This window comes from Hippopotamus amphibius, chromosome 4 (assembly GCF_030028045.1).
Source record: "Hippopotamus amphibius kiboko isolate mHipAmp2 chromosome 4, mHipAmp2.hap2, whole genome shotgun sequence".
NCBI lineage: Eukaryota > Metazoa > Chordata > Mammalia > Artiodactyla > Hippopotamidae > Hippopotamus > Hippopotamus amphibius.
The window spans coordinates 149,830,834-149,845,257 of record NC_080189.1 but is presented as its reverse complement, the minus strand read 5'-3'; the positions used below and the strand labels follow the sequence as shown (position 1 = coordinate 149,845,257).

Here is a 14,424-nt window from a genome sequence, read left to right as displayed (position 1 = left end):
TATATTCTTTTCATGTTCTTTCCATTATAGGTTATTATAAGATATTGAATATACAGTAGGACCTGTTGTTTATTTTATATATAGTAGTTTGTATCTGCTAATCCCAAACTCTTAACTTGTCACTAGCCCTTGTTTGTTTTCTATGTCTGTGAGTCTGTTTCTATTTTGTAAATAAGTTCATTTGTATCATATTTTAGATTCTACATATAAGTAACATCATATATTTGTCTTTGTCTGACTTACTTCGTTTAGTGTGATAATCTCTAGGTCCATCCATGTTGCTGCAAATGAGATTATTTCATTCTTCTTATGGCTAATATTCCATTGTATATATGTACCACATCTTCTTTATCCATTCATCTGTTGTTGGACATCTTGGTTCCTTCCATGCCTTGGCTATCGTAAATAGTGCTGTTATGAACATTGGGGTGCATGTATCTTTTTGAATTGGAGTTTTGTCTGGATATATTGGGCTGAGTGAATATTGAAGAAAAAATATGGTGAAGAAGGAATGAAGGTCATTTATACCAGGGAGGCCAGAATGTGCAAAGATTCAGAGATGAGATAGTATGATGTCTTTGAGTGTGAATTCAATGTGGGTGAAGTTGCGTAGGGAAGGGAGATTAGGGTGGTATACAGTGAAGAGTGGTGGTTGGTGTCCCATGTGCCAAGAGAATGACATGATCACATTTGTGCTTCACAAAACTGTCATGGTCTGAGTGCAGGTTGGAAAAGAATTTCCAGACACAAGGCAGAATGTAAGGAAGATAGAGTTTATTAGAGAGAAGGGACACTGTAAAGAGAGCAGGACGACTTCCTGGCAGACCAGGGAGAGCTGACCCTTTCGTGGGCTTGCAGCCAATTTTTATACCCTCAAAACAATAAGATTTCCTGCTGGAAGGGTGGCATTAGGTGATTGGTCAGGCTACTATACGTTGACTATTTTACCTAGTAAGGAGTTGGGGGCTGTTCGGTCAAGGTCAAGAGAGCCCATGATGACAATTACTATTGGACTAAGTCCAGGGATTTCTTTTGAATAGGGCTTAACATAGGGCTCCACAAAAACCTTTCCAAGGAAGATTGGTCCCAGTGGTCTTTGTAGTCCCATGTTTAAATTGTGTTCATTTGAAAGCATTAGTCTAAGAAGGGGTCCATAGATGTCACCAGATTACCAAAACAGATCCACGGCACAAAAATGGTCAAGAACCCTTGCTTGACCTAGTGGCTCTGTGTTGAAATGGTAGGTGGAGAAACAAGTTAAGAGGTTCTAGTAGTAATTCAGCTGGGATGACCATGACCTTAAGCAAGGGAGTCAGTAGCAGACGTGGGCAGATTGCAGATGTACCAAGATTAGAGTCAACACATTTCTTGATAGGTTAGAATTGAATGTGAAAAAGGGGATGAGTCGAGGACAGCTCTGTGTTTTTGGCTTGAATAACTCGGTAGATAGTGCTACGGTTGCTTAATAAAATGTCAAATAGAAGAGGAAGAAGAGAAAGTTTGAGGGCAATCACAATAAGTTTAATTTTGGACAGACTAAGTTTGAAGTGCCCAGCAGGAAATGCAAGTGGCGATCCCTAAATGAGAGGGATTTATGGGTGTGGCTCTGGAGGGATATCTGGGTTTGAGTTGCCGGCCTTGGTATCATCCTCACAGACATGGCTGTTAAAGTCATAGGACTAGGTGATGTTACCCATAGAGACAGTATTGAAACCAAAGTGAAAAGGAATGAGGACACAGTTCCAAGGCAGCTAGAAACTTTGCTGTTCAGATGTCTTCTGTCTTCATTGCGAGTCTTATTGGTATGAAAGATGACAAAAAGCGAATCAAGTTACCAAAACTATGCTGAGCACTTAGTCAGGCGCTCACAAAACATTCTGAGGTAACTTACCCAGGAAGAGAAAAATAAAATTAAATGTGTAAGTTCATCAGTTTGCTTTTCTGGAGAAATGTTCGTTGAAGTTCTCCAGAGTAACTGTCTTAACTCGTAGCAGATGTTAAATTTAGTTTGGAGCGGGTGAGGAAGTAAAGTATGTTCTCCACATGGGGAGGACTCTGGAGTTTTTCTTGGACCATAGCTAACAGAGACACTTGTCTGGCTGTTAGCTTTGGGAGAGAGTAATACTTTGACATGCAGATATGTTTTTAAAGGCCCAAATAAGACATTAACATATCTAAATGTTAACTAATAATAGTAATCATGATGTTTTAAAAGATAATATGCAATTTGCACAAGATTTAAAGCATTCAGTTAGATACAACTTCCTTTTTCATCTAGTGTTTGTTATGAAGTACCACTTGATTTTGAAGCTGCTTTCTCTTCTGCCTTTGGTTGTCCGTTTCTTTCTACAAATCAGGCTACAGTGTAGGAGCTCGTTTCTGTGACTGCTGACTTTTATAGTCATGATTCTTTCTGGGTCGTAACTACACCCTATTCCTTTTTCTTTCTTTGGTAATACAACGGGGCAAGAAGAAGAGGAAATACACCATAGAGAGGAAAGTTTTCTGCCTTAGCACCCCGAATCACCCAAGGTTGCTTTTTCCTCTACATCAAACGGAAAGTTCCTTTCCCCTTGACAGCTCATCAATTTCACTTTTATTTTTGAGGAACTTTCATTCCTGTTCCTTCCCATCTGGTTTTTTTCTGTATTTGCTTTGCCTTTTGATTATTGTTAGTTTTTTTTTTTTTTTTCAATCAGTCATCCCTAATTCATAAACCTGATTCGGATACAAAACTGCTTTCTGTCTTGGGCTTAATTTCAGAGAACATGTAGAAATAACAAGGTTTTCAACAGAGAGTTAGTCTGTGTGTGCTCTTAGATCTTCAAAGACTGACCTAAAAGAAGCACCAAGTTCTCAGAAAGATATAGCACCTAGTTTTTCCAGTTGTACTCAGTCATATAATTTGCTCAGCTTGAGTATTTGGATTTGTTAAATTTCAGGCTCTTTCAGGTTTTCCAACACATATACATTTTATCCTAATCCCACTGGGCCCCCTAAATTTGGAGCTGATCCCCAGTTTCAAAGGTCCTGGTCTCGGTGTAGCAATTCATCAGTTTTCCACACGCTCTGACACCCTGCTGATTGGCTTCAGCTTCTCACTTGCATCAGTCATTCTGACTCCTTTAGAGTCAATGGGCTCCAATATTCAGAGGGAAAGAATGTGTCCATATCGTACAAAAATGCATCAGAAAATGTGATTTCGTCTCCTCTCTACCTAAAGCTTATTGCTCCTGAAAGTATAAATGAAATAGCAAACAAAGAGCTGTTACTCCCTTCTTTGTCAAGATGCCCCAGTGATGGGGCTGAGATTAATGTAGTGCTCCACCCACATATGAGAAAGATGGAAGCTGAAGCACCTGGTGCACGCCTTTGTTGTTGTTGCCATTCTTCTCCTCTTCTTCCTGCTCCTCCTCTTTCTCTTGGATTGCTTTACAAATGCAACTCACCATCTGAAGAACCAGGTTATGAATGTCTAAAGAAATATAAGGCAAGGGTTTTTTTGAACTGTACATTATAATCACCTGGAAAGGTTTTGAAAATACAGATTCTCTGAGAATCCACACAAGATGAATTTAATTATTTTCTGGCATGGGGTCTAGGTATGAGTACACTGTATTCTTAAAAACATCTTCAGATGATTCTAGTTTATAGCCAGATTTAAGAAATACTGAACTCAAGAGCGATTCCATTCCATCTCTAAAGGGGACATCTTACATTATTCCAGGGTGCTGAGCGGGACCAGGTTATCTATTAGCACAGTGTGTAGGGCCCACAGGATGTTTGAATTCCTACTAAAAGTAGAAGAAAAAAATGAACTTTAGGTAAAAGTTTTGAATATATAATATTAATTTATTCATCTTTGTAACAATGCAATTGTAAAATATAACTTTTATTTTATTATTTTGAAGGAGGAAGGGGTCCAGGAAAGCAAAAATTCCCAGGGCCCATGAAGGCCCTAATGCACCCTGGCACTGAGTTTTTCTAAGTGTGATTTCTTTGAGCTCAAACTATAGACTGTGTAAATACAGATGGTAAAATAGTAACACTGAATATGCAGGAAATGTTCATGTTTAACACAGTGAAATTAGAATGAATAGGCCAGTGCTTGAAAAGTGGAAGAAAAGCCATGATTCTATATGATTCTGTATACATAATGCTCTGTCTCAACACGAAGCTTACCTGCCTGCAGGATAATTTGTTGCTAAGTAATTTAAGACCTTATGGGAAAAGTATGACTGGGGCAGTGATAATGAGGGTAAATACATACAAATCTTTATAAATAGTTCTTATAACTCCCAAACTTAAAACAATAATTATAATATACACCTAAAGAGAATATTAGTGATGTTTTTCACATTTCAAAATAGCAATGATTATATTATATGCTTAGATTTCAGTTGTATAAATTCTATGTATGAGAGACTTTTCAGGATAAGTTTCAAGTCTCAGAAAATGCTAGTATACTTATTTTGCTTTGTGGCACAAGAATTACATGCTAATAGGTATTTTTGTTTACATCTATACTTTCACAAATTTAGTGCATTTATGATTTTATAATTTGAACTTGTAGACTCCTACGTTCTGGGTCCATTAGTCCTAGGGACACTGAATAATTGGATGCATAAGATGGTAAAGCTGCTGAGAACATTATTTATCAAAGTCCCACTTACAAACTCCTGACTACATAGGTTGACTCAGCTTTAGTGTCATTGATGTCATGGAGCAGAGGTCTCTGACCTGCTGCTTCAACTCCTTTTTCACAATTTCCATGTTCCAGGTTCTGGAAGGAAGTGCTAAGTCCTGTGTTTGTTATCTTTGCCCAGGGTTGCCCAGACATCTGCTCTTGCTCTATTATCTGCTTTTTCTCTTTGTCTCTTTAATGAGAACTAATCAGCGTAAATTAAGGTTCATATAACCTTGCACTGAAATTTTTCCATTTGCCAAAAAGGTATGGAGAAGCAAACCTGAGTATTTTTTTTTTTTCCTAAATGGAATTTGCATCTGGGCAGGAAATCCAGTATTCTTTAAGTCCCAATTGAAAGGAAAAAAGGGAAAAGCAGGCTGTAACATTAACAACCCTGATGTTGTCATGCCAGTCATTAGGGCCCTGACTGAGTCCCACACAGCAGCAAGATCACCAATAGTGGGGCCCTGGGGTTCAGCAAAGCCATCAGGATCAAACTTATGATCGCTGAGTTGCCAAATATGTAAAGAATGGGTAACGGTGAGTCATGCAAATAGCAATTGGACAGTCAGTGAGAGATGTGTGATTCCAGGCAAGCTTGCCAAGTGTGTGTGCAGAAGGCACTTCCAGTAGTGGATGTCCAGCAGTGCTGTGGATCAGTGTTGGTGCTGGAAGAGGTCATTGAGAGGATGGGACTGTGGGTTGACCCTTGAGCTGGACCCAGGCAATTGAAGCTCCTTACCCCCTCTCTTGTCCTTGGAATGTATATTCTGCCCATCGTTCCCATAGTGGGAACCATTTTCAAGGATGCAGCTTTGAGAGAGTAAGGTGTTGTTGAGACCATCTGGACTGTATATGCGGCTGAACCCAGTTAAGTCCTCTATATAAACTTTTAAGATTTGGTGGGTGGGTTCAGAGATCTACTGGTCTTGCACCTGCCCAATAAAAGCCTCATAAATAAGTTTCCTTGCTTATTAAAATTGCCACCTACCAACCTGGAGTGGTCTGCCTCTTTCTTTGGTCTCTCCCTGGCCTCTGCGTATGGGGGCCAGTTTTTGAACCAACAGTTGGCCACTGGAGAGAAAGCCAGAGGGAATGGCAGACAGATCAACTTTGGTAGACTGGTTGGACTTGGAGTGACTTTGAACAAACCTTGATACAACTCAGAAGAGACAGATGAAACTACAGAGCATGACTGGCCTTTAAACCAGGAATCATGATAAATAGTCTGTGGTTTGGCTGCCAGTAAATTTGAATTCATTACTAACTGTGCAGAGATGTCCAGGTCGTTTATATATACATTTTCTCTCTTTTAGGTTCTTCAGCTGGGATCAGATATCCTTCCTCAGTATAAGCAAGAAGCGCCAAAGACGCCACCACACATTATTTTACACTATTGTGCTTTTAAAACAACTTGGGATTGGGTGATTTTAATTCTTACCTTCTACACCGCCATTATGGTTCCTTACAATGTTTCCTTCAAAACGAAGCAGAACAACATAGCCTGGCTGGTGCTGGACAGTGTGGTGGACGTTATTTTTCTGGTTGACATTGTTTTAAATTTTCACACAACCTTTGTGGGACCTGGTGGAGAGGTCATTTCTGACCCCAAGTTGATAAGGATGAACTATCTGAAAACTTGGTTTGTGATTGATCTATTGTCTTGTTTACCTTATGACATCATCAATGCCTTTGAAAATGTAGATGAGGTAAGTTTCTTTTTTTCTTTTAGTTCTTGAATCACGTTTTGAGAAAATTAGGATAAAAGGAGTTTACAGATAATCTGAATGTTTTTTTAACCACCACCTTCAACCTTTATCCTACTAAACACATGCCATAAATTATATTTGATTACCTTATAATTTTCATCTGCTTCTTTTTTTTAAAAATTTCTGGTTGAAAATACTAATTTCTAGGAAAATGGCTGTGGTTGGAAGTTGTGGTTGAAGGAGAAGAAAAGCCACAGCATTTGGAGTCAAATGCAGTTTATGAACTAGATGATTGAAAGATGGTGAAATACATGTATTCTTTTTGGGAAACTGTAGCATTTTAAAACTGTATGCATCCATAGATGTTTGTTTTGACTCCTCCCCTCCAGAAACATTTGGTTGCAGTGCTTGAGTTAACAAAAAGATATAGAAAATTTTTATGGAAGAGAAATTCTTTAATTTTTGCCTTTTGGATTTCTTTTTTATAGTTTTTGCTTTAAGTTTTGCCTAACCATTTGTGCTTAGAGACTGTATTGGATGACTTCTGATGTCTGGTCTAATTCAAGATTCTGCTTATTCAATGTTATATGCACAACTAGAAATACTGAAAACATGTGTAATATCTTGAAAGACAATTTCATCCAGAGCTTCTTAGTTTCTGACTCAGTAGTGGATGATTTTCAACTTGCTACACCAAGGATGTATGTAAATGAGTCAATATAAAATGTATTTGTTTTTTTAAATGTGTTCATAATAATAATTACAATTTCCTAAAGATTCTACTCTGTCCTTGTAGACTGTTCAGATGGAAAATTCTCCACTACATTGTTGTCATTCTATGTGTGTTGGAAGGTAGATTGCAACTTTTCTTCAGAAACTTTTTCCATAGAATTTCAATTAACTTTAATGATATTAAAAAATATTTCCCTGAAAGTTAAGTATGGACATTGTATTCTGATGCTGTACATGTAATTGTTACTTTAAAAATTCGGGGAAAGAAAGGAATCATAGTAATTTGTTTTCTAATTTTAAATTCCACCTACATCAAGCTTTTTAAGGTATATTTATTTCTTTCCTATTTATCTTCTGGAAGGGTTGAGAGGGGTTAATTTTGAAAATGCTAATCATATGATAAGAAGATAATAAGTAGTATTTATATGTTAACTTACTAAATGGATTAACGTATTAAGATCAACGCATTAAGATTTCCATTATTTAGAACACAGGCATAAAGATTTTAATAAAAATAATCAAAAGACTGGTTTAATTCATAGAAAATAAATAGATTACATAATATAAATGCATTTAATATACTGTTATATTAGACTTATTGATATTAAGGAAAATACAAAGTAAACCTACAGACTACACTGACATACCATCAGTTATCACACACTCTAGGTTGGTGAGTAAAGTGGCTAAGGATGTGCATGGCTTAGATCTCCCTTCATGAAAACCTGCTGCATGGAGCAAGATAGTGGCTTCCTGGAAGTGGCTCCAGGTTTGGGAAAGCCAATCATTAGTATCTCTTTCAAACTCAGCATTCGGTGATATCACACTATCATACTGGTAGCTTGAAACTGACCACAATGGGAGTACTTAAACCCAGAAAGTCTCAAATGCTATGAGTAAAAACTTGTTTTAAACTTTCTGTGGAATTAGTTGTTAATCACTTACCAACACACCACTGAACACAGTTGATCGACACCTACTTTGGTTTTCTCATCTGCTGTAGGTCACACAGCAAAGCCATATTTCCCCAAGGCTGTGCCCAGCCAATGACTAAGAATGGTGGTAATATCATGATTAGTCTTGCTCAGTGAACTCCTCTGTTGAACAACTTTTGCTCTGGGACTCCCCATTTATCTGTGCTATGGTTGGGGCTCTTCCTGTACAATTCTTCCTTCCCACTTCACAGGTTTCAGACTTGCATTGTGATCTGAAGGCTCTTCCCTTCTCCCTTTCTCCTTCATAGGCATTTATCTCAGTAAAAGTCTTGCATATTTAACCCTGACTTGGCATCTCTCTGTAGGGGACCTGAACTGATAAAGTGATGGGGTGAGGTCTCTTATATGTTGCTCAAGGGAGTATTGGTAAAACTCCTATGAAGAATAATTGGCAATGTCTCTTTTTAAAAAAGAGAAGACTCTAGAGGAAACCACTTTCAAATTGCTTAGGGGATTCTTTTATTATTTGCTTCCATCACCAAACAGCAAGATTATGTACTCACCTCTTGGTTTTTCAGTTTTAGGACTTGTCTTTTAACTTCTCACTATGGAATTTGAGGTTTTAGCCTCTTTCTCCCTGCCCTCACTGTATACATGCACTATTTACATCATTCTCACAATATAAGTGTATCATCCTTTTGGTTCCGTAAATAGTAGGTATTTATATCATTATGATTACAAATATGCTATTTATAGCTGAACCTTTAACATGCTGTGATTACTTTTCCTTTTCTGCACTTTCCATTTTCCTGAGAGTTGATAATCATGTGGTTTTATCATTTGCTTAGTTATATGTACTTATCACTAACTCAGCCACTAAGCTCTATGCCAGTTGTCTAAATCTCCCTTCATTACATTGATGCAAGCAATATTCTATCAACATTGTTTTCTTAAACAGATCTCTCTTCACCCTACTCTCCCACCTGATGGACAGTTTGGCTAGCTATAATGTTCTAGGCCAGAGATAATTTCTCCTCAGATTTTGAAAGACATGGTGCTATTACAGTCTACCTTCTAATAATTCTCTGAAGAAACTTCAAGCAATTGTGATCTGTTTTCTCTTTCTGGAAATTTGATGTATCTTCTCTGTCCAGGGTTCTGAATCTTTCCAGTAATATGCTTTAGTGTGTGTTCATTTTCATGTGTTTTGCTGGTCACTGACCGGGTAGCCTTTTTCAGTCTGGAAAACATGTCTTCTATTTTGATGTTTTTCTTATGATGATTTTCTCCATCTCTTCTCCCCCGCCCCTGTTCTCTCTCTTGCTGGAATTCCTTTTATTCTTATACCTACTGGACCTCTGCTCTAATTCCTTTTTTTTTTTTAATTTCTTATTTTCCAATTCTTTATTTTTTAAACTATACTTTCTGGAAGATTGTCTCAACATTACTTTCCAACTTTTCTTGTAATTAATATATATATATATTTGCTTAAAGTCCATTTGATTTGATACTAATAGAGCTAAACTAGCATTTGCATAGTATTTGGTATGTGTATTTCTATCATTTAACTTTTTGTCATTTTAGATTATTATACCCTAGTTGTATCTTTTTTAAATAGTCTCCACATTCAAAGAGTCTCTCTAACTGGGAAGTTTAGTCTATTGACATTTATTGTGATTAATTGCCTTTTGATTTACATAGAGCATCTTGTTTTCTTCACTTTTCTCTGTTTTTACTTTATTTTTCTTCTTTTGTGCCTTTTGGATTGATTGAATTTTTTAAATCTCCTGGATTTCCTCTACTGGACGGGAAGTTTTTCTATTAATTAATTACTCTTAACATTTTTAGCATCAGTATTTGACTTATGAGTATCTTTGCCCTTCTAAATAAATCAAGGGCTTCTGTTTGTCTTATCTTTCAAAGTAGTATTGTCTTATATTTGGTTCCACATTATTTTTAACTTTCTCTTTCAATTATTAGATGTCTTCTCTAGGACATCTTTGTTGTGATCCTTTGGGATGGTGACTCTGGATCTCAGTTTCCATATCTGTTAAAAAAAAAAAGAGAAGGAATGCTTAACTTTTTTTACTTCACATGATGGTTTTAAGTAGATGGGAAAACGATATGAATGATTTTTGTTTGTAGAATAGTGCATGTCTGAGGGGGTATTATTATTTCATTTGTATATGTCTGTTTTCTCAGCTTGGTGATAAGCCCTGTGGTGGTGAAGAATGTGTTCTAGCTCCTTGGTAGTCCTTTGTTGCTCCTAGTGCATATTGGTGACTCACGGACCTGAAGCAATAAAGTGTTAGCAAAGTTTTAGTAGATTGTACAATGATATAAAACAAAATAGAACTTACAAATGAGAAATTGAGCTAGTGGTGGCTTGGGAATAGGAGAGTATAAGTCTGAAGATCACAATTTGATTCTTTAACGTGATGCAGGTGCAGAATGACTTAGAGGACTTAATAATACTTTTTATATTCAAGATTGTCTCAGTCGACATCCTCTCTGAGAGCAACTTGATTTACTAGGAATTCACGAACTGGGTCATTCTTTAAGAGAACTGTGAGGCTGGGAAGATAGAGTCCATTAACGGAAAGAATTCTGTCAGAAAAGAAGTAATGTAAATTTCCTGGAAACCATAATAGGGGGTAAAAGACATTATCACTAGGAATCCAATGAATAGAAATAAGCTCCTTTGTAGAATGCGTTTGGATACAGCCCTGGTTGGTCCAGAGAGCTTGATTTCTGGGAGGTTAGGGGGAACTGAATTATAAGATATCAGAGAAAGATGGGGCAGCTGTAGATAACACTTAGTTTGGTAGCCTAAGTGGATTTAGGGAATATGATATATGGGGAATTCAGGGGACAATGACTGGTATTAGTAAGTGGTAAACACGTTAAACTAGGTTAGGAAAAACTGAAATTGGAAAAATGATCACTTATGCATTGTTTCAGGAGACAAAATGATTGGGCTAGTGACTGCCAAGTGGAAGTATTATAAATATTTTTAATTTCAGAAAAGTTTATGGAAAGTAATTTTCTAAGTTATAATTTTTCTTGAATTATGCTTGTCAAATGGCCGCATGCGTTATTTCATTTTAGCATGCCTGTTTACATAGCAAATTTTTATCTCTTATCTAGTCATTAAAACAAGATTGGAAATCAAAGAAGCTAATTATACTCAGAGATTTTAGTGGCTTTTTGTCATTTTTGTGGAATTTTAGACCCTCTGCCAAGAATAACATTAGAAATTGGTATTTAATACAATTTGATCACCATTACTTTTTCATGAAAGCGTGCAGATAATTGAAAATAATGTTTAAGTAGTATAGGTAAGGATTACATAGTATTTATTTTTTAGTTTTACTAGTTTTAATATTATTAAATCCATAGAAACATTGACAAGTCCACCTTAGAATTTATTGATTTTTCTTATCAGTGTGTTTACTCAGTTGATAATAGACTTTTTTTTAAAGAGCTGCTTTTGGGTTCACAGCAAAATTGAGAGGAAGTTATAGAGACTTCCCATACAGAGATCGCCACCACATGCATAACCTCCCCATTATCAACACCCCCCACCAGAGTGAAAATACATTGACACATCATATTGTTCAAAGTCCATAGTTTATAGTAGGGTTCACTCTTGGTGTTGTACTTTTTATGTATTTTGACAAATGCATAATGATGTTGTAGTATCACACAGAGCAGTTTCACTGTCCTGAAACTGTGCTCTGCCTATTCATCCTTTCTTCCCTCCTCACCCCTAGCAACCACTGATCCGTTTACTATCTCTATACTTTTGCCTTTTCTAGAATGTTATATAGTTGGAATCATACAGTGGGTGGCTTTTTCAGATTGACTTCTTTCACTTAGTAATATGCATTTAAGGTTCTTCCATGTCTTTTCATGGCTGATAGCTCATTTTTTTTTGGTACTGAATAGTATCCCATTGTCTGGATGTATCACAGTTTGTTTATACATTCACCCTCTGAAGGCTATCTTGATTACTCCCAAGTTTTGGCAATTATGAATAAAGCTGCTATAAACTTTTATGTGCAGGTTTTCGTGTAGGCAGAAGTTATCAGCTCATTTGGGTAAATATCAAGAAGCATGGTTACTGGATCATATGGTAAGAATATGTTCAGTTTTGTAAATAACTGCCAAACTATCTTTCAAAGTGGTTTTACCATTTATGTTTCCACCAGCAATTAATGAGAATTCTGGTTGGCACACGTTCTCACCAGCACTTGGTATCATCAATGTTTTGAATTTTAGCCATTCTAGTAGATCTGTAGTGGTATCTTGTTTTAATTTGCAATTTTCTAATGATATATGAACATCTTTTCATATGCTTATTTGCCACCTGAATATCTACTTTTGTCAGGTGTCAGTTCAGATCTTTTGCTCATTTTCAATGGGATTGTTAATTTTCTTATTGTTGAGTTTTAAGAGTTTTTTGTATATTTGGATAATAGTCCTTTAGTATTTGCAGATGTCTTTTGCAAATATTTTCTCTCAGTCTGTAGCTTGTCTTTTCATTATTTTGACAGTATCTTTCACAGAGCAGAGTGTTTAATTTTAATGAATTCCAGTTTATTAATTATTTGTTTCATGAATTATGCCTTTGGGGTCATATCTGGAAAATTATCACCATGCCCAAGATAACCTGAATTTTCTTCCATGTTATCTTCTTAAAGTTTTATAGTTTACGTTTTACATTTAGGTCTATGATCTGTTTTGAGTTAAATTCTGTGAAGTGTATAAGGTCTGTTACTAGATTCATATATTTTTTTTTGCATTGGATGTCCATGTGTTCTATCACCATTTGTTGAAAAAAACTATCTTTTCTTTATTGTATTGCCTTTGCTCCTTTGTCAAAAATAAGTTGACTAAATTTATGGGGGCCTATTTCTGGGCTCTCTATTCTGTTCCATTGATCTATTTGTTTATTTTTTTCCACCAATACTATACTGTCTTGATTACTATAGCTTTATAGCAAGTGTTGAAGTTGAGTGTCCTCTGGTTTTGTTCTTCTCCTTCAATATTGTGTTGGCTATTTGCACAATTTTTATCCCTCTATACAATCTTTACAATCAGTTTATTGATGTACACAAAATAACTTGATGGGATTTTGATTGAGATTACATTGTAGCTTTAGATCAAGTCAAGAATAATTGACATCTTGACGATACTGAGTATTTCTGTCCATAAACATGAAATAGTGTTCCATTTCTTTAGTTCTTCTTTGATTTCTTTTATTAGAATTTCATAGTTTTCCTCATATACATCTTGCACATTTTTTCTTGAATTTATATCCAAGTTTTTCATTTTTGTTGTGCTGATGTAAATGTTATTGTGTTTTTAATTTTAAATTCCACTTGCTCATTGTTGGTATATAGGAAAGTGATTGGCTTTTGTATATTAACCATATATCCTGCAAACTTACTTTAATTGCTAATTAGTTCCAGGATTTTTTTTTTCTGGGTCAGTTTGCTTGGATTTCTGCATAGATAATTATGTCATCTGCAAACAAAGATAGTTTTTTTTTCTCCCTTACCAATCTGTAACTTTTTATTTCCTCTTCTTATTGCACTAGCTAGGACTTCCAGTATGAAGTTGGAGAGGACTGGTGACAATAGACATTCTTTCCTTGTTCCTGATTTTAGTGGGAAAGCTTCTAGTTTCTCACCATTAATTATGATGTAATATGATATAAGCTGTAGGGTTTTGTAGATGTTATTTTTCAAGTTGAGGAAGTTTCTCTCTGTTCCTAGTTTTCTGAGAGTTTTTATCACGAATAAATATTGCATTTTGCAAGATGCCTTTTCTGCATCTATTGATATGAACATATGATTTTTCTTCTTTAGTCTATGATGTTATGGATTGCATTAATTGATTTTTGAGTGTTCAAGCAGCCATGCATACCTAGTATAAATCTTACTTGGCCATACTATATAATTATTTTTATATATTGTTGAATTTGACTTGCTAATATTTTGTTGAGGATTTTTGCATCTATGTACATTTGTAGTTTTCTTTTCTCATATTGTCTTTATCTGCTTTTGGTATTAGGGTTTTGCTGGCCTCATAAAACTGGTTTAGGAAGTATTGTTTCTGCTTCTACTTTCTGGAAGAGATTGTAGAGAGTTTGTATAATTTCCTCCTTAAATATTTGGTAGAATTCACTTATGAGCCCACCTGGGCCTGGTGCTGTTTCGGAAGGTTGTTAATGTGTTGAATCAATTTGTTTAATAGATGTAGTTCTCTTTAAATAATCTATTTTTGGGTTGGGTGAGTTTTGGCAGATTGTGTTTTTCAAGGGATTGGTCCTTTTCATCTAGATTATCAAATTTAT

The 14,424-nt window shown here is 35.9% G+C and overlaps 1 protein-coding gene across 1 annotated transcript in view; it reads left to right on the top strand.

Moving 5' to 3' along the window:
• Positions 1 to 14,424, top strand: part of KCNH5 (potassium voltage-gated channel subfamily H member 5) — a 326,379-nt gene that overhangs the window by 69,272 nt on the left and 242,683 nt on the right. Inside the window, exon 6 of the mRNA XM_057731911.1 lies at positions 6,004 to 6,396. Within this exon, the coding sequence (XP_057587894.1) occupies positions 6,004 to 6,396 (393 nt within the window). The remainder of the gene's footprint in view (positions 1 to 6,003; positions 6,397 to 14,424) is intronic.